General features: G+C 37.7%; 1 protein-coding gene across 5 annotated transcripts in view; it reads left to right on the top strand.

The window, feature by feature from the left end:
• Positions 1 to 26,828, top strand: part of SMYD3 (SET and MYND domain containing 3) — a 362,105-nt gene that overhangs the window by 276,755 nt on the left and 58,522 nt on the right. For all 5 annotated transcript variants that reach the window (XR_011903028.1, XM_072331271.1, XM_072331274.1 and 2 more), the window contains 3 exons: positions 3,348 to 3,458; positions 19,163 to 19,250; positions 22,698 to 22,872. Coding sequence is in view for 4 of the 5 variants with exons in the window: in XM_072331271.1 (XP_072187372.1) it covers positions 3,348 to 3,458; positions 19,163 to 19,250; positions 22,698 to 22,872 (374 nt within the window). In the remaining variant the exon portion in view is untranslated. The remainder of the gene's footprint in view (positions 1 to 3,347; positions 3,459 to 19,162; positions 19,251 to 22,697; positions 22,873 to 26,828) is intronic.

Raw genomic sequence — 26,828 nt, 5'->3', positions numbered from 1 at the left:
TTGTCCATCAGCTCGTCTTTTGTGATTCTGGGACAGTCAGCTCCTGCGCCTTTAGAATAATTTCCTTAAAGTATTTCCAGCCTTCCTGGGCTCCCACGCTCTCCAAAGTTACCCCCCAGGGGGCCCTCTCAACCATAGTCCTAAAGAGGTTGAAGTCCGCCCTCTGGAAGTCCAAGGTGGCAGTTTTGCTGACTCCCCTCTGTGGTTCAACAAGGATTGAGAAATCTAGCATCTCATGACCACTTTGTCCCAGATGGCCTCCAACCTTTACATCCCTCACCAGATCTTCTCTGTTAACAAACAGCAGGTCCAGAATTTTGCTGCCCCTCATCAGCTTCTTCACCAGCTGTGTCAGGAAGTTATCTCCCACACACTCTAGGAACCTCCAAGACTGTTCCCTATCTGCTGTATTGTAATTCCAGCAGATGTCTGGGAAGTTGAAATCCCCCACCAGAACGAGGAGGAGTGATGAGGGAAAATCTTCTCCACATCATTTGGTGGATGAGGAATGTGAGAAACTATCCACCATACCAATGGTTAAAGAATTTCTCTGTTGGAGCAAGTAGTATGGCTTAGACTGTGCTGCATTTCCAAGGAGAAGGTCATGAGAGTCAATAAGCCTTAAGGCTGTTAAGCAGTTCCCTGCCTTCATAAATGCTATTTAATGTGTACTCTTCAGCTTGGGGAAAAAGATTTACTACATTCTTCATAATCATTGCAATAAAGAGGCAAGCTTTGGTCAGCTGAAATAATGTTTTAATTAATGCCACACATCCTACATGCCAATACCACTAAGGCAGCCTTTGATAAGTGGGCGTATATCATGAATATGTACATGTTAAATGAGGCTTGCATCTTCTGAAGAGATTTCTTCATTTAATCCAAAATTAAAGCAAGTGTAGGAATGAGACCCGAATGCAGATTTTTTATGTTTAAACAGTTAAATGATTAGTATAGATTTAGTCACCGTTAGGTTGGTCATGTTTCTAAATATTCTAACTGTATTTTCCCACTCAGTCTGCCAGCTACAGACATTCTTTTCATTTATGGCAGGAGTGGGAATTTGGACTTGGGCTTCCAATGACGAGAGAAACCTTAAATCATTAAAACGTTTAAAGAAGATATCAACGTGATGTGGCTTTTTGTCCTCCTCCCGCTGTCAGATGTTCTAATCCAGAGCAGGTTGTTAAGTGATGTTCCTATCAACTTCTTTTCAGTAGCCTTTGAGACAAGAAATTACTGGTTTCAAACTTACTCCTGGTTTCCAACTTTCTGCAACACACATGGCAACACCAACAACAAAGCCTACATCTTCACTGGAAACTGCTTTGTAGGAAAGAAGAGAGGTCTTTCTTACCACACCAGGGAGGATGCAGAGGAGGACCCTCTAGAGGAAGAAAGGAAGACATATCCTCAGCGGAGTCACTGAAGTTGCTTGAGAAAACAGAGTAGGGGAACAAGAACTGTAAATTTGGGATAGTAACAGTGATTAAATGTGGGCAAAATGTGTAAGATGCATGCAGGGGATGGAGAAGGGCACATCTGGGACTGACTGAATGACTTAAGACAGTCATCTGTACCAATAAGAGCTATATAGGGAGCTAGAACCGAGGGCTGGAAACCAAGATTAGATTGCTAGATGTGAAGAATAAGAATGGAAAACAATTCTCGTGTCCAGTGGAAGAGAAGAGAGAATGAAAAGAGGGACAGATTGGAGAGAATGGGGCAGAAGAGATCAAACTTGGCAGAAAAGAGTGGAAAAGAAATAGGCAAATTGATTTCCACCCATTCCCCACAGAACGCTCAGGAGGAAGCCCACTGTTTCTGTGTAAAGGATTAGTGCAGACTTCTGCTTTCCACCTGAAACTCTTCTCTCAGCTGAGAAATGAACAGGCTGCGGCAGAACATTATTTAGAAAGGAAAATATAATAATATTCTTAAACTTTCTGACTTTTGATAATGTGTGGAACTTAATTTGTCTCTTTAATAAACTACACTATCAATTTCAATTAGGTTACCACATATTTTTTTGCACAGGCTTTCTGCTTGTGCTTGTTTTAAGTGCTTGACTCGACTGTCTCAGTAATCTTGTTTTAATACAGTCCTCCTTCAATAAGTAATCAGGGCACATTGCAATGAAGAACGAAAAAGAAATGCAGGCATTATTTTAGTTGCTTGTTAATTGCTTGTTTAATTAGAGTACTAGGTAATTTGCAAAATGCAGGTTCTAACAATGGATTTCATAGTCATTAGTAGAAATTTGTGTACTGTGAGTACTTTGAGATGACTCTCATGGTTTAACTGAGAACCATGTGAAAATTCTCCCAATTAGCTGAAGTGGACAGGCTCAGGATGAAATAATATGACCTGATTTTTTTAGCTCTGACCTCTCTGGAGTGTTTCAAAGCGCGTTGGGCAAGGTGTACAGTGTAATCACTCTGTAGCACTCATTTCTGAATGCTGGTCTGAGATGGACAGTTATTTCTTTATATTCTTTCCCTTATCATTAGTTTGTGCCCACACAGCACTTGAAACATTTGAAGAACTCTACAGATGGTTGCCGTGAAAAATTCCTTCTGGCAGATGACAAAGTGAACAAACAAGTGTTCTCTGTAATTCACTGGAATTTGTTATGGAGCACGAGGAGCTAAAGATAGCACAAACTTAAGCATTTTCTTCTTCTTCTTTTTTTTTTTTTTTTTTTTTAAAATTTATTTTAATATATTTTCTTGTCAATAGTTCCAATAACTTTAACTGCAATGCTTTTATGATATTTTCGTCAGGAGCAAAACATCACATTGGGACTGGAGACAGGGATGACGTAAGAGAAGCTTACTGCAGGCTCATGTATAGCACGAAGGATGTATTTGCAAGAAAGTAACTGTTTCCAATAAATTTTTTGGAGATAATCACAAGTTGTGTAATACAGATGTTACATGCACACTTCAGCTTTAAAGCTAGACAAAAAATGAGTTCATGCACAGACATTTCAACTGCTGGAATGCCATTCTTTTGTTCTTTCTTTTATGTTTTGTTTTGTTTTTTTGTTTTTTTGTTTTTGTTTTCTCCAGGTTCGGATGAAAATCTGGAATAATGGTTTTATTTATTTATTTATTTATTTATTTATTCTCAGGATTAGAATTCTTATATTTTTTCAAGATTTCATGCGTTATGTGAAAGGGTGTTCCCCCATTGAATATACATTTGTAAATGTTGTCATTCTTTTTCTACGGTACCTGCTAAGATTTCATGTTACACAGGAAAAATGTATTGAAAAATGTTACTGTAGCTACACATGAAATTTCTGTAAAACATACCAACCCTGTTACTCTATCTGCTGCACACAGCTCACCGTCAGCTATATTGAATCACTGATGCCCACCAGTGAACGACAGAAGCAGCTGAAGCGCCAGTATTGCTTTGAATGTGACTGTTGCCTCTGCCAGGATCAAGAAAAGGTATGTTGAGCAAAGAAATCTCTTGCCAATGAAGCAGAATTTTCCAGGGGCGTTCAACACTTTCCCTTCCTTTATGTGTTGCTTATATTTTGCTACTAATTGAATTACCAGTATACAGAAGAAAATAACTCCTGACCTCGGTTCTGTTTATGTTGCTGCAAAAGACAGCCATGAAGGAAAGGAAGGCAGGGAATACTGACCACATGATAAGAAGAATTTTTTGCTATTTTTTTTTTTTTTTCTATCCACAAAGCTAGGAACCACTTCCAGTTCTAAGGTGTGGTTCAGATGATTCTGAGATTCAAGGAACTCTGAAAATGAGTTAATATGAACGTAAGGAGAAAGGAAAGGATGATCTTTTTTCTATAGAAGTAATATTAGAACAGGAACTGAGTGCCTAATGCTACAGGAAGGCTGTGTTTATCCTCATAGTAATGTTAAATAAACTCTGCCAAGCATCTACATCAGTAAATACTCAAGAATTACCACATACATTTAGCAGTTGTCAGAGCTAAGTGACACCCAGGGCGGTGAAACTTCTTGCACAACTACTCATAGCTTTTATGTTCTCTTTTGGAAGTTCTTGGGGCAGAAGCTGTTGTAGATAAAATTTTGTTCAACCGGACCTAGGGTTCAAGCTGGCCTTGATTAATCCTTTTTGGGATTGAATCATATTTAGACAGCCCAAGCAGAATAATTCTGGCTCCAAGCCTGAGGTGAGATCAAATGGAATATGTAAAATGAGGCTGTAAAATTTATTCACAGCAGTTTGTCCACTTTATCTCTCTAGTTATAGATACACTTGTTCTAATTTTAAGAAATTAATACTTTTGGTGAGTCACATGCCACAGTGAAATTCACACAGGTGAGTCACAGTGAAATTGTGATTCTGATGAGTATGGTTTGATTCACAAAGTAATTGCTGTATGGCAAAAAGACTAAAAATTAGTCCAAGAACAACAGCATTTAAAAAGCATTTGGGGTAGGACAGTTGTATAATTTTGTTCAAGCCAGAGTATGCTCATTAAATGCAAAACCTATCATTTGAATCATAGATAGCCAGTTCAATAAAGGAGACAAAAGAAGAATTTCAGGTTTGTGACATAATATTAAATGACTTCCTGCCCATGTGCAAACATTGCTGGCATTTTGTGCCTGACAAAGATTGCTGCAATGCTATTTGGAGGCAATGAAGGGAAGCAAAGACCTCTATCTTTATTTAAAGATGCTCATTCAAGCACCCACCATGAAATCTCAGATTAGCTTTGGGGAATGGCATCCCAACGCAGATGCAGTGATGATTAAGAAACATAAACATGCTAAATAGTTTTTATGGATCACTTAACAGCTGTGGAAGGGGAGACAAGTGGCATAAAGACCATTCAGCATGTCACATGTTTTAACAAACAAGATCCACAGGTTGGAGTGCACTTGATAGTCACTAATACACAATATACTACATCTGCAAATGCTGTATTGATGTTATATATATGCAAATTTATAAAAGTAATAACCTCGTAAATAAGTTAAAAAGGATTTTTTTTATTTCTCTTTGAATGTTTTTTTAACTGTGGTTTGAATTCATCTTCAATATTATTTTTTATCTTTTGGGAAAATTCCCTGTGGGGGAAAGGTCCTTCTGATTGCATTTTGAAGTTCTTTAAGCTTTCCTCATTGTTACCATGAAAAGACATCTTTAAAGAGCTAGGAAAAATATCTCAACATTATTGATATCTAAGAAAAAGTCTCCTTTGTTCTTCATTTCAATATAGGATAATTAGATATAAACTCCAGCAATCTTCATAGTACTGCATTTCTTTTCTATGCAACAGAAATTTTACTGTTGTAATGTTTTTCAGGACTAAATTGGAAACAAGTATGTTTCTACCACTGATCTCAGCCTCTGATGATAAGCTGGGAGACATGCAGTACTGTAGGTACAGTGGAAGAGAGAATTTTTTGGGAAATTCTGTTTTTTGAAATTACAGGATGGCTGGATTGACATGCCTAAAACTAATTGAATGGCCAAGTTTTTCACTTCTGAAATACCCCTGATACAGGCAAAAATTTTGGAAGACATGTTGGAAGAAAATTTTAAAGGCAAACCGTTAGTCAACAAAATAGGTAATGGCTGTAGCTCTGGGTGATTGAGGGTGGAAACTTTAATGCTGTTATTCAGTAAGTAGTAATCAGCTACCAGTAATTTCTGTTGTAAACGTTGCGTTATGTCATGGTTTTGTAATTTTTGCTATTGGTATTTCACATCATAACATCATGTAGAGCACAGAGAAGAACTACATGTCCCAGTGGACCTCACAGTCAGAGAGGGAAATACATCACGGTAGTGACACTCGCTCTCACATACATAATTTATAATTATTTAAAAGTGAGAATCCTGGGTGAAATATACATTAAAGAGCATATAAAAATTACACATCTGCTTATTTATGCATATTTTTCTAGATACTTTGCAAGTGTCTTTGCAGCATCTCATCTGGTATATTTTCTAAAGAGTTCTTCCCCATATCCAAAGAGACAATCAACGCATTCATGCTCTGTTGCAATAGGCATACACTGGAATAGCTTTGAGAGGTTAAAGAAAGCCTTCAAGCAAAAACCCACTCTTTAAACAGATAAAGTTAGGTGAGATATATTATATTATTCCACAAAAACAAGAATCTTATGATTACATGTCTCGCTAGCTCTGCATGGCAAAGTGTGGTTTCAGCTGCATAGGTTACGCTTCAAATAATTTGTCTCTGGTTGCTACTATAGATACATTTATAATACAGCCAATGTTGCTGCTTCTTCAGTAATTTGAGCTAAAATTGATTAAACTGGGATTGTGGTCACATAGTATTACATTTGTGCAGTTTAACTGTGTATGTGAAGAAGTGTTGCATGCTAAAGTGCACTGTTGCACTAGTTGATGTGATTCTGCCAGGGCTTTTTCTGAAATCTTAGATTTCAGGTAAGCTATGATTTAAGATGCAACTTATCTGTGGAGATAACTTATCTGTTATCTTATTTCTTGTTTACATTTAATGTGGATACATGTAATATTTTATACAATAGCTATATAAAATAGCAAAATTCCCTCTAACACCATCAGTGGCTTTAACATTCATAATCACTTTGTCTTTATGGTAAGACATGGAGGCTTTATATAGTGTAGCTTTCATCTCTATTTGCTTCCCAATTACAGTTCTTTTGCACAATTGTTTGTATTTCAGACTGTTATATGTCAAAGTCTGCATTTTCAAGTATACTTATACAACACCCCAATCACGGGGATCCTACTCAACTGCTGTTGAGATACACTGGCTCACTCACTGTAAGCAGACACAGTGCAAGAACTAGTGGAGAGGACCATGTCTGTGCAGATGGCCCAGCACTGCATGCTGTATGAGCTAGCTTTCCTCTTTGGTCACTGCTCTTCAAAGAGATTCATGGTGAGTCTCTGCTTGCTAAGCATTTTTCCTGTTTGGCTGTCCCACCACCAGGACAGCCATAGGCAAATGCAGGTTTGTAGTTGTCATCAAGGATGAGAAAACATGGAAGGTGAACAGTAGTGACTAGCTTTAGCTGTGGATCTCAAATAATTTTTGGTGCCTGGGTCCCAGTGTTGGCTTCACTTTAATCCTAGAATATCATACCATAATGCTAGCCAGTTTATTTCAGCAACTAGTCAAGTAGTTACTGATTTAACATGGGAAGAGAAGCATGTGTTAACACAGCAGTGTGAGCTGGTTAAGATTGAGATGATCCTTTTGACAGTAAAGTTACTGCCCAATTAAATGTTACTAGCTGTGAATCTATCCAATATTTTAAATTGATTGTGGCTGGAGGTGAGAAACAATTCAGTAACTAAAAAGAGTGAGAAAGAAGACCTCTTTTGAAGTCACTTGCAGAATGTTTGCTGGCTCTCAGTATTTCAAGTTTTTGCTGCTGTAATGTCTTCATTGTATCTCTGACAGCTTTATACATTATTATTCTTTACTCCAGACATTTTTAGATCAATCTCCACTGTAATTCTCTAGTGTATTACTTCCTAAAAGCTGAACTTCTGGCACATGAAAGCCTCTTATGTTAATTACAATTAAAGATGGGATTACATTGATGACAAACATTTTAAAAGGAGAATGTTTTTTTCCAGAGTCATGAGCCAGAGTATTGTTCACCTTTCCAGCCATGGATTTACAGGAGATTTGTGCATATAGAATCATTTCAGTATGAGTTGTCTTTCTCCATGGGAGCCAGGATTTAGTATTTTTGTCTAGCTTAGTTTTTTGAAAGCTTTTATTTATTACAAGGTCAGAAGCAATGAATTTGAATCATTTTTACGTTTGGCCAGTGTTTTATACTTGCCAAAGCTAATAATAACATAATGCCAGTAAGTACTTTATTCCTTTAATCAGTTTATTGCTCTGCTTAGTATTCAGTCATGTTGCGCTCTGAGTTTTGGTACAGAACATCACAAGTCTATTTTCCAACTTCAAGATTCTCAGAATTAGGTCATCTGAACAGTAGCCAAACCATCTGCTTCCATATGAAAGTGTCACCTGCAATTCTTTAGCTGGTATTGCCCTTCCATGCACTCACCAGCTCTTTTACAAAAGCAATGAACAAGCTCCTGAAACTTCTAGATTTTTTTACATTGTTGTGGGTTTTTTTTTGTTTGGTTGTTTGTTTTTTTTACTATCCTAAGAAATAATGTAACGGTAGCTTATGATTCTTATTAAATGAAGATGGTCCTTTAGCTCAATCAGATTTGTTGTAGGTCATATGTCCGTGGTTGACTTGTCGACAAGGTTTCTGAGAGTAATTTGAATATGGCTTTTTACCTTTATTTCATGTTGAACTATTTAAGGTTATGTTGATAAAAAAGAAAAAAAAAAAAAAAAAAAAAAAAAAAAGAAAAGAAGAGAAAAGGACTTTGTTCCAACAAAAAGCTGGTTTAATAGACCTGCTAGCAAAAGATAGTTGTTTGTGATACCTTATTTTATAAATACTCTGTTCATTCCTCATCTTTTCATTTGTTTACCACTTGAACTGCCTTTAAAGCATGCTACATCTGGATGTCAAATCAGCTCTATCATATTTCACCCACCCACCCTTTCAGCTGAACATTAGTATTGCCAGTGGCAGTAATTAGCTGCCCACTAAGACACAATGTTAATTCTTTCCATAGGTGGTTGGCTGATTAACTGTTTCTTCCTTCTGGCAAGATGTTTGGTAATGAAGTAAACCCTGGATCACATCCTGAAATCCGTCAGTCTAAGTCTTCTGTTCTCTTTCAGGGGTCTTACTTTCTTGGGATGTGCTTCATAACAGCCAAGGACCAACGGTTTAGTTTTTTTCTAGTGCCAAAAATGCCACTGAAAACCAAGGCAACTGTTTCTGGATTCTCTTGTTTATTAACAAAGGTGTTTTCAGTCTCTTAACATTTCATGTACAACTTCTGAGGCTTCTTCCATCTTTCAACCTTGTAATTTTTTCCCCATCAAAAGGCAGTCCCACAAACAATATCAGACAGTGACAAATGGTCTGTGATCATTTTTCCATGACAACTTATTATTCCTGGTTGCTTCAGGACTGCCTCACTGTGCTCTGGTCATGACTTGGCAGCAGTCAGCTTGCTTGCTTAGGTTGTCAGAGGTCGTGGAAAAGATACTGCAGACTCCTTTCTTTTTTGGGGCACCCTCAATAGAGAAACCAGAATCAATTTGGGCCAACAGTTTTGTGTTTGGAGCCAGCATAAGAGGTAGAGACTTGCAGTGCCAAGTAGTCCAGCTTTCTGCTCATCTGAGGGGAGCAGAACCTCATTTTTTTCACGCACAGCCATTTAAGAGGAAATATAAATCTTCTGTCAGATGTCTTAAGCAGAAATATTCTTTTGCCAAGAGAAGGGAATCTGCTCCCATTGCATCTACATGCTGCAGCATCCACATTTAAGTGCCCAGCTAGTGTTCTTCTTTCCAAATGTCCAGCTTATTTGGAACTGTCATAAGAATTAATTATTATTAGGGTTTCTTTTTTTCCAGCGGTATTATTCATCAAACATTCACTCTTTCATCTCTGCTTGGAAGATAAACAGAAATAACAAAAGTTTCATTCTGGATGAGAACTTTAAAATAAGCGTAAAGAAGATGGAATATGCTGAGAGAAACAGCAGTAATTTATAACATAAAACTAGATCAGACAAGGGCCACAAATAAGATCAGAGGGCTGGAGCACCTCCTCTGCGGGGATAGGATGAGAGATCTCGGGCTCTTCAACCTGGAGAAGAGAATGCTCTTGGAGGACCTTACAGCAGCCTTCCAGTACCTGAAGGGAGCCTACATGAAGGCTGGGTAGGAACTTTTTTAAAGGCATGTAAAGGCAGGAGAAGGAGAAATGGCTTTAAACTGGAAGAGGGTAGATTTAGACTAGATATTAGAAAGATTTTTTTTTATTGTGGGACGGTAAGACACTGGAACAGGTTGCCCAGTGAGGTTGTGGATGACTCCTCCCTGGAAGCATTCAAGGCCAGGCTGGATGGGACTTTGAGCAACCTGGCCTAGAGGGAGGTGTCTAGAGGGAGGCTGGAACTAGATGATGTTCAAGGTCTCTCCCAACCCAAACCATTCTGTGATTCTGTGAAATCAGGCAAATCATATGCCAAACACATTTTCCTGGATATAACCATCAAATTATTATATCTAAGGTTTCTGCATGTGATACTTGATGTGGGAAATTAACTTTGGTCAAGGAAGTTAAATATACTGTTAATGTAGTGTCACTGGACAATGCATTACAACTCAAGAATGTGGTGGAGAGATGTTGTTGTGTCCTGAAGAGAGCAACCTGAAAACTGTTTTATCTCACTGAATTCCTAAAATCCCACTGTTAACACAAACCTTGAGTTCTCTTTCAATGAGGATGCTATAATAGCTTGTGTATGTCAACCTGTAAAGGTGCTTTCTAATATCAGTCTTTTTCATCTCAGCTCTGTAGAACTGTTCAAGATGTTTTCTCTGGAGTGTTTTGTTGCTTTTTACAAAACTGAAATATCTTTCCAACTTTTTCTTTTCTTGTACTTATTAAAAATCAGCACATCTCTTCTTTCAATTCAATATTATTACTATATATTTATTCATGTGTCTGTGGACCCTCTGGCGGAGGGCAAGAAACCCAAGACGTTTTGTCTTTACAAGATGTCGAAGTCAAGAGCCTCTGAACTCTTAATCTCTCAGTGTTCCCATAAAGAGGATAAAATTTCCAATTTCCTGTGACAAATAGAAGTTGGAGGTAGATAGAGATAGTTTCAGATATATATATATATATATATATATTAGTTTCTGGACAGAACAAAAAGGAATCTGAGTCAGCCATTTGCTAGAACACTTAGCAAATCAATTATTTCCATGAACCATTTTGTTTTTAGATCATTTTAAATGACAATGAAAAGCATTGGTTACATTTAGCAGAAGAATGTTGTTATTGATCTTCATAAATCCCATGAAATAGATGTTATAATAGAAATGCAGTGGTTTTTAGTTTAAAAGAATACAGTAGTTTTTAATAATTGGTATGCAGCAGCTTTTAATTTTCTACACATGTTGCGTAGCTACTGGGATATGAATTTTAAAAAGAAAGGAAAAGAAAGTGAGTGAAAATACCTCTTTGTCATCAGTTACACAGATGTAGTCTAAATCCTTTTCTGCGAAGGAATGAATGCCTAAACATATAACCACGCAGGAAACATTACTTTTTAGGCACCAAACCAAGACATCAACAGTAAAGGTAACAAACATTCTGAATCACACCAACCTGGAGAAGAAACAAGGTAGAAACAGGTTCTTCGGCAACAGTTTTCTAAGTTAACTTGTAATAGCATGCAGTTTTATTGGCTTGATGATTTTCCTTTTTTTTTTTTTTTTTTTTTTTTTTAAATTTTTGCAATAAGTATGTAGCAAACATTACAATGAAAATGAAAGGTAGTTAAGAAGTTATTTTTGGATCTTGAGATATGGGTCAGTCATTGGCTAGCTATACTTAGCAGTAACTAAAACAATGCTAAAGTGTTGTTGTTTATATCAGATATCTTGCCAGTAGACAGACAAAGGCAAAAACAGTTCTTTCAGTGCCTAAATCAATTCCAGTCCTTACTTAATATCCTCTAAGGTCTACCAAAGCAAGGATGAGCTCATGTGAATAGCAAGAAGTCTATAACTTTTGAGATTGTAAAGATACAGACAGGCTGCTTTGGAGTAAAAAATTGCTGTGGTAAGCAATGTGCCGGATCAATTTCTTGCCAATAATTTAATTAATATCACAATAATGTGGTAATTGAAGCTGTAATTATAAATGTTTGCATTTGTGAGTTCAGTCTAGGCATGAACTGGAACTTTGTGCGTGTGTGTGTGTGTCTGTGTGTGTGTAAAAGGCAGCAAGCTTGAAAAGGCTGAATTCACTCTGGCCATGTGAGTTACAGCAGAGGAATGTGTAAATTGTTGAACCACTGCAAGATCTCCTGTTATTTTCCACAAGATTGGTCAGTAAATTGTATTACTCAAGCTGTTGTTTACATAGCAAACAGTGATTTCAACTGAGGAGTGTTTTAGAATAGTGCATCACAACTGTACAAGATTACCTAACCACGAAAAAGTGGTTAAGTGCTGCTGCATCATATTGCTTTAGAAATGATAAGAAAATGTTTCAGGGCTGACTAGAGTTGGTCATAAAACTAAATTTTCTGCTGTTTCTTTGACAATGTCTGGACAACTAGATCTTCAGTCTCAAAATGTCTCTGTATATTAGGGTTGAATCATTGAATCTGGCACAAAGAGTCTTTCTGAACTTTGAAAGCTTTTGATGTGATTTCAGCAACTGCCTTAATAACAGGGTAGTTTGAACATAGACATTTGTTATAGGGAAGAAACATGATGTGAAGCTGTGTTACTTAGGACATTTCATTAATGAAGGTAGGGTTATGTGTTCAGAATGCAAAGGAAGCTTTTTTTCCCCAACCCAAAACCTCACCTGCAAAAGAAATATTAAAAAATGAGGTGCTGAGATACCAGGCATTTCTGAGGGATAAAACTCGTCCATTGGAATGGGAAAAATATTTTTGGAGAACAGTAGATCTGTTCTCTAAGCTCTGAGTGAAATGGTGGAGAGTACTTCTCAGGTGACAGAGAAATACATTACTAATGCTGTGGACTGTTTTAGACAATTGAAAGTCCAATATTGAAGTATCACCAATTAATGTTTTTTCCAACAGATTGCTTACACATGAGTCAAGATGTCTGATGTTCTGTACATATTTTAGAAACTAGGCTACCTCTCTTTGCTGTGGCTGATCACCACTGGTTGCTGAGACATATCAATTTGTAATAATAGAAGTCAGATACTGCCAGGAGCCAACTGCACAATAGATCTTCAAACAGTAAATAAAGACCCTAAAAATAATTCAAAGATGTTATTGTAGTCATTATGTCATATTAGGTGATATCCTCTTTACACTTTGGGATATGGCCATTTTCCTATTTTTTATGACAATTACTAAAAAAAAAAGTCAGTATTATTGAATAAGGATAACGGACAACTAGAAAGGTGCTGAGAATAGGTTGTGTCAAGCAATTGTTTACTTTACAGTATCATTCCTCAGGTAACCAAATTACCCATGAGAGTTTTTGGACTGATAATAGAAATTACAGTGGAATTACAAATGTGTCAAGAAATTTCGGGTGATCTGGCATAAGACCCTGTTTCTCCGATGCACAACTGTTAATACTTTCATTTTCCTCCCTTTCCTTCCATCCTGTGACTTTTATGAGTTGATAAGTAGTGAACTTATGTTTATTACTCTTCTCAGGGTCCAATGTATTTTTGTTTCTGCTTGTAACTTATGCAACTTGGATGGAATTTTTTGGTCAGAAGCTCTAAGCATCTGAAATTAGAAAGTTTATAATGAGAGTGATGTCACAAACAACAAAGCTTGGTCCTGTTGCCCATGAAATGAATAACTTCCATCATAGGCATTGGGGTCGTGGACTTGCAAAGAACCAGTCATCCCACAAGGACTCCAATGGTGGGGACCTACTAAGTTGGATGTCCCACAAGGGTTTTGTGAAACAGTTTGGAGAAAGGGCAATGGAAGGAGCTGGGATAGCCCTTATACAGTCATGACTAAGTAACCTGATATCCTACTAGTATGCTTCTTTTTGAGAAAAGAAATACTGCCTGTAGTGCAGCTTAGATTTTTGTTACAAAGAGTGAATATAAAACAGAAGATATTTCTTAGTAACACTTGATTTGTGAGTGTCTTCAGTATTGAAAAAAATGAGGTGGGCTGTGAGATTCAAGACTAGTGAAAAGCTTGCAGCCTTTTTTGATGTCCTTTTTCTTTTTTTATTATAGGATTTCATATATGTACACTCTAATGATTGTTCTGACACCACACTTGAACATTAAATCACCATAATCATCAGTTATATATAATGCTTACCAGGTAACAAGATAGTGTGTCCATAATGACCTTGTTTCTACACTATCCAGCATTTTCGTGAATGAATTGAAAGTAATTGCAGAATCATTGCTAGTTGTATTTGTGGTTGACAAAGACTGATTGAATAATAAACATTTATGAGGACAGGTAAATCACACAGAGTAACTGGAATTACTTAGTAAATTAGACCTTGAAATAAATTATGCCACCACTGTAAAGGTAGAAAACAAGTCCCACATCTGAAATGGAGTTCTAAAACTGTGATGTATGTCACCAAATCTTGGTCAGCTATAGAGCGTCTGAGCTAGCTACTCTTGCTTTCTGTTATGGGTAAAATGGAGAAAAAAGGATGCTCTGACTGCTATTCAGCAGATGTGTGATAACTGCTCTGAAAGTAATGTGTCATATTTTATTATGTTGGCAGATAATGTCAGAGGCAGATTTGGTAGTACAGCAGTAGAGGCTGAACCGTCCTACCAATATTTCATTACATGTTGTTGCTGTGTGATGGCAGCAGAGGGACAGTCTGACAGATGGTGTCTGACATGGAAGTTCATATGAAGCAAAGGGTGTCACTGAATTACTCGAAGTAGAAAAAAATGGCACCCACTGCCATTCACATACACTTACTGAGTGTATATGGAGCCCAAGTGGTGGATGTGAGTGAAGTGAGGAGTTGGGCAGTGCATTTCAGCAGTGGTGAACTTTTTACGGGCACAGCATGCAGGCTAGCTAATGGTGGTGACTGTGTTGAGAAATAGTGTTTTGCAGCTGAGAATTTGCTCTACCAAATAGCGTTATTGTGCTCTTTGTATCTGTTTTTGTTTCCATGGAAATGAATAGGAGACCTTACTTTCAAAGTGACCTATGTATTTTAGCACTTTGCTTTAGAACAACGCAAGTTGCACTCTGAGAGTGCATCTCTTTCTCTGTTGAATAGAGAAGTAGTCTGACATTTGGTCAGATGAATCTCAGCATGTGTATCTGAACAGAAATGAAAAATGCTGTATTCTGCTGTGTTCGAGAAGGCTAAGATTGGATTACAAGCAGGGGATTCAGAAGGAACAGGGATGTAGTTTTACTTCCCCTGTAACACAAAATATATAGATACAGTGGTCTTTGAAAATGCAATTTAAAAATGTGTGTGCATCTAAAAATAATCACAGAAATGAGTAGAAATGGGCTTCAGTGAATAAAAGTAGAGTATGATTCTTAAAGAAGTGCAATTTTTTGTGCATGTGCAGCACTGTGAGTCTGGCACACTGGATTTGAAACTGGAAAAGCCTGAGAGCTGTTATTCTATTTGCTCCTCTCTAAATCTGTACTTTAAAACTTGATTAACTCCAAGGTGTTGCTGGGATAAATTTATCTTAGTCCCATTTCATTTTGTTAGGTTAAGCTTCTTGAGATGGATGTTGATCTTAATTTTCTCTTTCTTAAAAGCATGTCATTGTAATAAATTTCCCACTGTAGTTTTTGATTCTTCATTTTCAGTTGCTAGGGAAACATAGTGTGTAGCTAAGTTAAACAATGTTAGGGGAAGGATGTTCATGCAACTATCTGAATGTACTTGTTTTCTTTCCACTGACTGCATGCAGGGTGTGGGGAAACTTTCATCTTGACCTATATGCCTAAGTGGAATCCTTAAATGGGAATGGTGTGAAGGACTGTTAAATATTCAAGTACAATTTGGAGTATTACTAGCCTCAGTTCTTTTGCCATTCCAGACATCATAGTCTGTAATTCATGAAGATAAGTGCTATATGAACAATCATTATCAATGATGTGAAGTAATGCAGCTGCCTAATACTGAACAATGTACTTCACAGGGAACACAACACTGTTTTTATTCTGTGGAGTAGCCTTTGAATCACTACATATCACAGCCACCCTATTCAGGGCTGTATGGCAAAGAATATGAGGCCTTCTCTTTTACCAGCTCAGCTTTTGGTGAGGACAACTTGAGCAGGACTGTTGAACTGGCATTTGTGCATTTGGCATTTCTTTTCATGGGGGAGAATATGGGAGCTTTTGAGACTTGTATCACAGGTGAATCTTGATCATGACAGGTCATTTTGGCCAGCACTGTGCACTGACCCTTCCACATTCGAATAGCTCTCAGCAAAGTCATTTTCAAGACTGAAAGTGGGTGAAGATTTAGGATTCTGTTAAATGCAGCGCGTGTGAGTCATGTAATGATTTCCTCTTGACAACAGGTCTAAAACACTGTGTTAATGTGTTTACTACAAACATGCTGTCAGTGGTTGCTGCACTATTGAATAGAATTGGAAAGTTGTTGTTCATGCTTTCAGAGCATAATGTACTAAGGGTCTACTTTAAAATGTCATGCCATTATTTAATTCTCTGAGCTCTTCAGAAACCTTCTTCAAACAAAACCTGAGAAAACCTCATCAGTTTTTAACCCATTAGGTTGGTCAAAATTGCTCTTTCTGATTCACGTCTGTACTTGATACTTTGAATTTGTAGAAATTAAGCAAATCATAACTTTTTTTTTTTTTTTTGAAATTAAGCAAATGATAAAGTTGTGGTCTGCTCTTTATTGTGAAATGCTCAGATATTTTTGAGGTATTCATAGCTTTTAAACTGTTAAAATGTTTCATGAAGTTTCCTTATACAGACTTTTTTTAAAGCTACCACAAAAAGAGAGGAGGAGCAGAATTATGTGCTGCTGCCTCACTGGATTATAATTATTTACTCACAGATTTTATGTCCAGAAGAAGCCATTGTCATTTAGTTTGGAGGGCAGAAGTGTTCTCAGTGACAGACCTTTCTGGTGGCCTTGCAGCTCTTACTTGGCTGCCTGTTTGGAAGCAGACACTGTGCCTTGAACAAGAGTGTTCAGGAGAGGACAAAACTTCTTTGATGTATGAATATCTGATGAAGAATAGGCAAGATGTAAAAGGGCCAGCTGACAGGGTCTTTGCTTTTTCTTATGTAAGCCAGTCCTCAAAATGCCTCTTCTTGAAAACAAAGAAAATATCTCTTTGAAACTTGTGACTTAATCCTTCCCAGGGCTGGGCTGGGTGCCCAGCTCCTTCCATCCTGAAGTGTCTTACAAAAGGGATAAAGACCATGAATCCAGAGAGGGTTTTGAGATTATTTGACCAACAGTCAGTCCTTATTCTCTACCTGATATTTTTAAAGCCTGTGATTACTTTTTCCTATGCTCTAGTGTAAAGGTTAGAGGAAACTCCGACCTTGGACTGCTTTGTGTTGTTAATGAAATTCTAGAACAAAAAGTGAAGCAACTGAAAAAGTTGTCAATTAATTCTTTAACTTGATTCATCCGTCAGTCCCACAGGGAGCAAACCAAATCCTAATGGTGCTTCACATCAGTCATTGGCCTGTGACTTGTTGCATAGGTTTCTTTCTTTGATTTACAAATCCATCTCATTTTCCTTCTTTCTGAGTTTTCAGTTGTAAGACTTACTACATGCTACAGAAACACTGAGAATTGTATTTGGACTTAAATGAATTTTTGTTTTCCACATAGCTCCTTAAATTCTATATTTCACAGACATTGTTATTAATATCTAGATTTGTCTTTTAAATCTACCAGTGAACAGCACTTACCTACAAAGGTATGTTAGAATCAGATTGCTACGTGTTAACAAGCTGAGCTTAGAAATGGACGTATTCCCTCAAAAACTGGGAGAGGTTATGCTAAAGCTAACAGGTCAGTGTAGGTCTCTTGCAGGGCAGAAACAGAGCTAGTTATGTCCATTAACTGTACTGACAGCATTTCCACAACATATACTTGCTTCTCCTAACATTCACCTTACTTTCTACTGGTGGCAAATTCAGCTATGTGCTGAATTATTTCCAGATGAGCATTTGATTAGAGAACTGATTGTGTGGGAAGTACACATGCCAAATGCATTGAGGTAAGGCTTCCCTCCTTGTAATTTGTGTCCTACAGATATGTGGGACATCTGATACAGTCTTAATTTAATCCTCCCAGGAATACACAGAGTCTGGGGTTTTATAAAGTACTTGGAAGAACAAAACCGCAAATTGAATGAGAAAGTGAGTGCTGATTCATACTATAAGTATTTTCTGCTTTGAATTCAAGGTAAATAAGGAGCAGTGGAGTATGAAAATTATGCTTTTCTAGACAGATACAAATTGCAAGGTTTTTAATAAACAGAGGCAGTCCTCTGATAAACAGCGAGCATCTGTTGGTTACAGAGCACTTGGTTAGATTCTAATGTGTGTTCGCATGTTCTCTATTAATATCCAGGCCCCCATCCCTGCTGAAGGCTGGTCTTTCTGAACTGTATTTAAAATAGTCCTGAATTTACACTTTAAAAAGTCTTTCGAGAGTAGCAGAGCCTTTTGTAAGGAGCGAGAGATAATGAACTGCAGTGTCTTAGAAGCCACATTTTTAAAGTTATTTAAGTGCTTATAGCAATGGAAATTGAGTATCTAGATGCTTTTGGAAATCCCTCAAGATGCTTAGCTTTGTCTGTAGGATGCTTTAATAAATTTGTTCCAAGTGGTTTGCCTGAGGTGCAGTTAGTCCCTGCTAGAGAGCTGGAAGAGAAACTGTTTCCCTTTCTGCTGTAACCATTAATCATTTTTGCCTTCTTTATAACAAAGTGATAGGAAAATGTAACTGTTTATATAATCAGGTGGAATAAGTAAGAAATAACAATGAATTATAAAACAAAACCAAAGTTCAGGTTTTTTTCTGAGTTGTAGACATTTCCTGTAAGCTCATGCTTGCAATCATAGCCTTCCTCTGCTTGTGAAGTCTCAATAATCAGAATGTGGTTAAAATTATTTGCTAATACCTACTACAGTGCGGTTAAGAGTCTGTGTAGTATTAGGTATCGGGTTTTTGAGAGAAACTGATCTTCTCAATGTGTTTTGTAGGAAAAAGTCACATGCCACAGGTTCTCTTTCTTGTGTGATCATAGCTCTTGTTGTAAACCTAGCACCTGGTTGAGTATTTGATATTTCCATTTCTGCATTCATTTTCTTTCGTATCTTCTCCTTTGCTTACAAACACTGGATAAGTATGAAAATAGAGTTAATTTTTGTGTTTTTCCAGAAAAAAAGTGATTAAATTCTTCAGATTTGCTTTTGTCAGTGTGTTTTGTTTTTATTTTTATTTTAGATCACTTTTTATCATGATTGCATGCTCTCATTTACTGCTTTTCTAATAAAATACTTCCTTCTTTTTAACCAGGATGCTAAGAAATTGGCAGGTGAAGAGGCTGCCTGGAAGGAAGTCAGAGATGCTGTAAATGAGATGAAATATCCAAAATCAAAAGAAGGTATCCTTTCAGTGACATGCAACAGTTCCTCATTCTGTTGTGAGCACAATCATGAGGTAAAGCAGTTAATCTTTTGAGATTTCTCCCCTAAAAGTTTTTCTTTTATGTTGTTTTAAAAAGAATTTTAATTCACTTGATGTGAGTACACATAAACCATGTAATATTCCCAGTTGTGCTAGTAATAGTGAACTCTCTGATTTCTTGGAATGGAACTGCTTCATGGCAGGGGTAGCAGGTATCTGGAGAGGAGAAGGTATAATTTGGCTCAAACTTAGACTTCTACCATCACAGTCTTCATATAAATCCATTTCTAAATGGAATAAAACTCAAACTGAAATGTTGTTTGTCCCATCATGCCCATGGTGAACAATCCAGATTCTCATTCCTTGCATAGCAAAGGCAATAACAAAGACATAATCATAGTCAGGGTCACTGCAAAAATTACTGAATCGTTGCAATAACTGACATAACAATAAGTGATAATTAAGCAAATCAAATGTAATAACAGGATTGGAGCCTAATAGCCATTGTGTATGCATTCATTTCAACTAAAACTCCAGTGAACAGCAAAGACCAAAAACGACAAGTAGAAGGGGAAATTTTTTTCTGGAATAATTTGTCTGTGTCAATCCATTCGTCATCTTCATCTATTCAGAGGAATTTCACTGACCATGAATTCCACTATATTGTAGTAAGCTGTCTTGCTGTTTTCTGAACCCCGAGCTATCTCTGGAGCCTGAGAGAATGACATCTTCCAGTACTCTGCTTCATCAATGTAAAGAACAGTTTTGTGCAGTGGTATTCCAAGCTGGGAATGTGATTTCTTTTCTGTAACCATAAATGAATAATTTTCTCTCCATTCCAGGCATACTCATTCTTCTAGCAAAAGTACTGTTGCTAAGGGAAATGCTCATCTCAACTGCACTCATAAAGTCTAGAAACCAGTTTAAGTTTCTTTTTAGTAACTGACTTGAGATGGGCAACAGTGAACAAGATCTTCAACTGTGGTTTAGGGCCCATGTTTTAACCTGGACTTTAAATCATAAATATACAACATGAGGGTTAAATGATTTTCATGCCAACTGATAAGAAGCCAAAATAATCCACAATGTAATGTCCTTGTATTTAATTGCAGCAGAAATTGCGCTTATTGAATTTTGCTAGGATCTTTCATATTGCTCATTTAGCTAATATTTACAAATGCATCAAACACACCATAGTAAAAGATATCAGGACTGGTTGAAAAGTTATGCCACAATTGTCTGTTCAGTTTCTGTTCTCAGATGTGGCAAATTTGAAACGTCACCTATTCCACTGCAGCACAGTGCTGTTCCTCTGCTAATTGTCATACCTTAGTGAGCACTGTGCATGAGGAAGGTGCTTGACATTGGTCCACTCACAAAGAATGAACAGAAACCTTCTTTGCTGACTGAGCCACGTAGTGATTCCTTTCTGCAAATGTTTTTTTTTTGTTTGTTTTTTGGTGTTATTTTTGTGTTGTTTGTTTGTTTTTAACAAATTAAATGAATAGTTTCTACAGTTTAGAAAGGTAGTGACTTCCAAAATCTGAGCTACTGATAGAGTGTTGCAATGGTTAATTTGCAGTTAAGAAAACAGAAACCAATGCATGTGCTTAAAATTGTCTCTGGAAATCCAGTTTAAGCACAAAAAACTGGGATATTAATGGCAAGTGCAGGGGGATTATTGTGTGCTGCTCAACAGCAGCAGAGTTGCTTGAAAGCTGCTTCTCCAGTCTTAGGACTAGATGTAAGATCAACAGCTCACCCTTTTGTCCCAGAGCAGTTGGTACAGTTGGTAATGGATTTTCTAGTTTGCAATTTATGTACCTGAAAATTTGTTCCCAACAGGTTTTGTGATATAGCGCTTCTGCTATTAGATGCAAGTGAATGAACAAAGTAACATAATGAGAAATGAAAGCAGAGCAAGGCTGCACATCAGCTAAAATGGTAATCTTTCAGGAATGTCAGTGCTTCACACTTCTTACAAAAAAAATAATTGTATCAAGTAGGAATAATATCCCTTATTCTTCTGTTTGTCTGTCCTTAATCAGTTGTAGAGAGTGCATTAATGTTGGCCAGAGATATAAAGGCTAAGGTGCAATTTTATGTTAACACATTCCTTCCCTTACAGTTCCTTCAATCCAAGGGCATGAGAGCAATTCACAAATAATTGGTTTAGCCTTGTAACAACCATGCTATAAATCTGGCCCAGACACGTAGTGGTCACGTTCTTAAATTTAAGTATGTAAATATTCCCATGTTCAGGAAGGACTAATTACTTTGTCATAGGGTTATCATCGTGTGTTTACATCCATTGCTGGATTGGCATGAATAACATTTGCGGTAATGTCATGAAGATAATTGCTGAATGTCCTTGAGTTGATTGTGTAGAAAGGACTCTGATACAAGCAGTGCTGTTACTTCTCTTGCTGTAACTCTTGCTTATTTGTTTAATTTTTTACACTTGTGCATGGTAACAGCTTTTAGTGTTTAGACTGCTTGCATTCTGGGGCTCCCATGAAGTCCCAGATGACAGTACCCATTTAAAATCTTGGAAGATCAGTGTTCGGTTCAACTGTGGTCAAAGAGTGAAGAAGTCAGTCCACTGAGAAGCTAAGCCAGTTTAGAATATAATAAAAAGAAGTGATTTCTGATAAGGCACTTCTAACTGATACGAATTCGATCCCCAGCTCACTCTTCCTCTCTGACAAACACAAAAATCTTCTTGTAGCATTGGATATAAAAATCATCTTCACTGCCAAGGTCTCTAAACATGAGCTGTGCTCAGACATCAGAACAGTGATTCTTTTTATTGCCAGTTCAGGAAACATGCAGCAATACATGGGAACAAGAAAAGAAAAAGAAAAGCAGTGCTTCTTGCAACTGTTTCAAGGAAGAAAATAATATTAATTGCAAGAAAGGTTCTAATTTATGAGAATTTGAAAAAAATAAAATAAAAAAAATCCCTTGCAGCTTGAAAGTATGTGGCATTATTTTAATGCACAGAAAATTAATTTTCCTATTTTAGTTCCTGAAACATTTTTTCAAGGCACATTTCCATGGATTCTTGCTGTTGGGTGTAAGATTTGAAGGAATAACTTCAGTAAATAAGGATTCTTCAAAAGCTAAACCAAAAGTAACTGAATTTTAGTTAGCTACCTATTAAAGTATCTTGTAATTTTGACTTTTCTTTTACTTCTTATTGCTGAATTTCTGCTCTCTTTATGAGTTGTTTTGCTAAGTGCGAACAAAGCACAGTTACCTAAACTACCACTCAGGAGTTCAAGTATGTTTTCAAGAATGGAAGCAGTCTGAAATGATGGCAGCTTTTTTATCTTAATACCCTGTAGCTCCCACTCCTTTTTAACAACATTTAGGATCTGGGTTTTTGCTGTAAGGATATTTCCTTAACTATGGCCAATAACAGAGTGGGAAAAGGTTCTAGCAAAATGCCAGCATCTCTTGAGCAGCCATACCAGTCGTATTCCTGATACAAACATCTATCAGCTGAAACTTCTGGACTGTGCCATGGATGCCTGTATTAACCTTGAAGCCTGGGAACAAGCTTTGTGTTATGGCAGCAAGACCCTTGGACCATACAGGTAAGAGCTGCAGTGGGTTTGGCTGTTAGCAGCTATGAGTGTGTGTTGGGAAGTGTCTCATTACAGGGTAAGATGCTGACTAGATGCTGCTCAGTGGTTTTTACTTCTTGCTATAAATCTTGCCTTGCTTTCCAGATAAATATATGAAGCAGAAATTCCATTCTGCTTGCATAGTCAAGCTAACAGTAAATAAAATGATAATAGGAGCTCTAATAACTGATTCTCAACTCCTTGGTGTTGCCTGTGTTCAGATGCTACCCCACCACTCTGGCTTTCTGATTCAGACCACATTGTGTGAGGATATCAGTACTTTATACTGAGCTGTGTTAAGGCTGGGCAACAGTGCTGGCTGGAATGTATGTATATTCTCACTACACTCTGTACAGAGAGTTTGCAGGGGAAAAAAAAGTTTAATCTTGTAAAATGAAGTTTCTGCTCAAAGGGAAAAAGCCTCTCTACGTTATTTTGATAACTGCAACGGGCCAAGACCTTGTCAGTACTTGATCCTATACTGTGTGCTGGGGTAGTTTCTGAGTCTGATGGCCTTTCTTTGGAATTCAAGGATACTGTAGAAGATTCTACTTGATGTGATAGATCTTGAAATTGATTGGAGCCTGGAGCTGTATTACCTGCTGTAGTCTGTGTTTGCCCTGTTTTGAAAGCTCTGTTTTGAAAGTCTGGGTTGTTTGTAACTAGATGATAAACCTGAGCTGAATATCTGGATATAGTGTCATTCATGCATGAATGTTCCTTCTGCGGAAGGTATTTGTTAGAGCATCTCTTTCATCACTTAGATTCTGCTGCACCATGTACACCAATATATGCTACTGTGAGTATCAGAGTTTCAGATTTTATAGATTCTGTAATCAAACCAGGCTGCCATCAGCATGAAGTATTTTGCCTGAGGAAATTTCATCTGGAAGCCTGTTTCTGTATAAAATTCTGTGCAGCAGCTGAGAAACAATGCAGCATTTCAGAGCTTTCACCATAATGCAGATCATAAGAAATCTGTGTGGTCTTTGCTACGCCAGTACTGCAGAGAAGTGATGTGTTTATAGTCACTATTATCTCTCATACAGGTGGGCAGGAGTGCCAACAAGTTCTCACATTTATTTGGGATGAAGTTCACATCACACACGTCCCATTTAGCCTTCTGAACAGAGCTGGTGCATTACTGTAGCAGGACATGCTTCCTGCCAGCCTTTCCCCTTCGCCAGCTCTGGCTGAGCAGAGCAGCCTTCCGTTTCAGTGCTCTCTCTCGGGTTTTGTTTTATAACTCATTAACTCGGTTCTTCACATCTGAACATCGAGGATTTTTTTACAGTGAGCAAAGATTACAGGGAGACCAAGAGCAATTTTACCACATCATGTAATAAAGCTTTCTCTGTTTTGCTTACTGAGTCATACTGTAGATTTCATGTGGTTTAATGCAGGAGATTGGATATGAAGGTTTTGACTTTGTTCAGTTAGTATCTCTTAGGAAACATTGTTCGCACAAGGTACTTGACCTTTTTATGTAACTTAAAGAACTTATCCTTATTCTCCCTTCATCCAGAAGCTTATTTAAGAATGATTTTCACTTGTTGTTTTTTTATATATATACCTTAAAGTCATCACGATAAGCTCTGGCACACCTGAACGAAATCCTCGGTTTCTCATTACAACAAATTGCGCCCTAAGCAGCAGGAGAGCAAATCCTAGGAAATCTTTTGGGATGCATTGAATTTTTGCTGTTGAATCAATCTACTGCTTGGCTGCTCCTGCAGTTCCATTATGGCTATCTATTTTCCTTTTCTCAGCTCTGGAAAACATATTCATGGTGCTCTCTGCAGGGAATCACCTGAGATTTCTAGCAGTCCATATAAATAGGAGATCATTGTTACAACCTTAAAGACTCAAGAGAATTGGTCAAAAACAATTTTAATTTCTGGTAATGTGTTTACTGTGCATTTTCCATTTCTTTAGCAGCGGGATTAATTTTCAGTGCCGTGTAATCCACTGAATTGCAACTCACGTTTTTATTTTGTTAGTTTCTGGCTTTTTACAAATCATCACTTCATGCAACTGGTGGCTAAATGGATGGCTGAGTTGCGTAAAGCTGATTTGTCACAGTGAATGCCAGCCTCTGAGTTTTAGGTAGTGACAGTGACGTTTGCCAAGGAGTGTTGTTTAAGACCTATTTTTAAAACTTCCAAAGGAAGGGAGAGATGGTGGCTCTCAAAATGAAAAGATGTCTCCTCTTGTGCTGAACCATAGCTGTCCATTATTTGTTACAAGATGTACTTTCACTGAATAATCTAAGCCAGGTGTATCTACACAGCTTTACTTGTAAATGTCACCGTAATTGCCATCTGTCTAAGAGCCTTAACAAAATCTGAGGCATTTGTGTAAGTGAAAGCTGCCCCACATCAGAGTCAGCACTCAGCAGCTTGTAAAAATAAACTTCCTTTCAAAAATCTTCCGAGCACAGAATAACAGAGTATCAGCAAGAGGTGTTGCATGGGTTTGTCATGCCTCAGCACATTCACACTCTGGGCTGACTGCTGCTCATGAAGTCTCTGATTCGGAGACACTACCCTCATCACACTTCTCTTACCTCTGGGGAAGGAGCCCAGTGTTTGGCCCTCCAACTGCAAAGAAGGCACATATGTTCTGGGTATTTGGCTTGGAGTTTTTATTGTTTTCCTTTTCTCTTTGCATCAAGTACTCAGTGTTTGCACTGGAAACAGTGGCAGTATGCATCTGTTATAAACTGCTAGGTGTCCTAAGCTGTTGTATTATGAGAACCAGAGTCAGAAGAAGTGGCTAGATGATACTGTGGGCCTTTTTTAGTTAGAAAGCAGTGGATGAGATGAAGCTGTGCTTCCTCTCTGGGCCCTTGATGCACCTCTGTTTTCCCGCATGCTTCCCCGCCTCCATCCTCCCTCTGCTGAATCAGCTGCAATGCAGGACTTGTGCTGATGTGACTGTTCTGCTTCTTGGCAGAAGGGAGCTGGGAAGATGTGAGCATCATACTAGGTGTGCATCCTTTGTCTGCTTTTCTCACTTCTACTATGCTCCATCCCTTCCAGCATCATTCTGCAGTATTCCCTTAGCTGATCTTTTTTCAGTGACCGAGGTGTTTCAGGGAACAGGGAAGGCAGTCCAAATCATCACAAATTCAGATTACTTTGCAAAGGGCCATGGCCAGGATATGCTTACTGCATAGTATTTTGTGCTCCCCAGAACAAGTCCTATATGGTAGGTCACAACAGGGCAAAGGATATCTTTAAGAACATAGTTGAATTCTCATTGTGTGAATGAAATGTCAGTCAGGAATTTTTGATTTAGAATTCTATTTCAATAGATATGATGGACAGTAGTTTCTAAGTCTAAGAACTTCTATCAGATGGCAGATTAAAAATTAATGGTTGCTATAGTATCTTTTCCATGAGTCATTATTTTGTAGTTACAAAAAAAGCCCAAAGTAGCTGTAGAAACTAATAATCTACAAAGAGGCTCTCAACCTATTTTTAATTCTTCAAATGAGGTGTAATAATGAACCTGATTTTTGTTGTCTAATTTCCCTCACTCTTTTTAAAAATCCTCAATCTTACGTGTCTGTGTTTTCTAATAGATACATCCCACTTTGTCTGTGATATGTAGTTCATTTACTGAGTGGAGAGGACTCCCAAGTACTGGCAGGTTCTGAGGCACCTTTCTTGAATTTATGTGTATGTTGACTGTTGGGATACCTAGAAAAAAAAAAAAACACCCATTCTCAAATGAGCTGCAGTGATGGATAGAACCACTGGGGGATGCTGATGCTTAAGGGTTAAGGTCTAGACTCAGCACCAATTGGCACCTTGGTTACGGTAGGTCCCCTGGGGACTAGTGCATGGCAGGCAAATGTCTGAACCTATAGATAGGAGTCATTCAGTGACCAAAGTTCAGTGTCTTAATCATAAAAGATCAGC

The sequence above is a fragment of the Excalfactoria chinensis genome, chromosome 3 (assembly GCF_039878825.1).
Source record: "Excalfactoria chinensis isolate bCotChi1 chromosome 3, bCotChi1.hap2, whole genome shotgun sequence".
NCBI lineage: Eukaryota > Metazoa > Chordata > Aves > Galliformes > Phasianidae > Excalfactoria > Excalfactoria chinensis.
The sequence above is the reverse complement of the archived record's forward strand: the minus strand, read 5'-3'. Positions and strand labels throughout refer to the sequence as shown.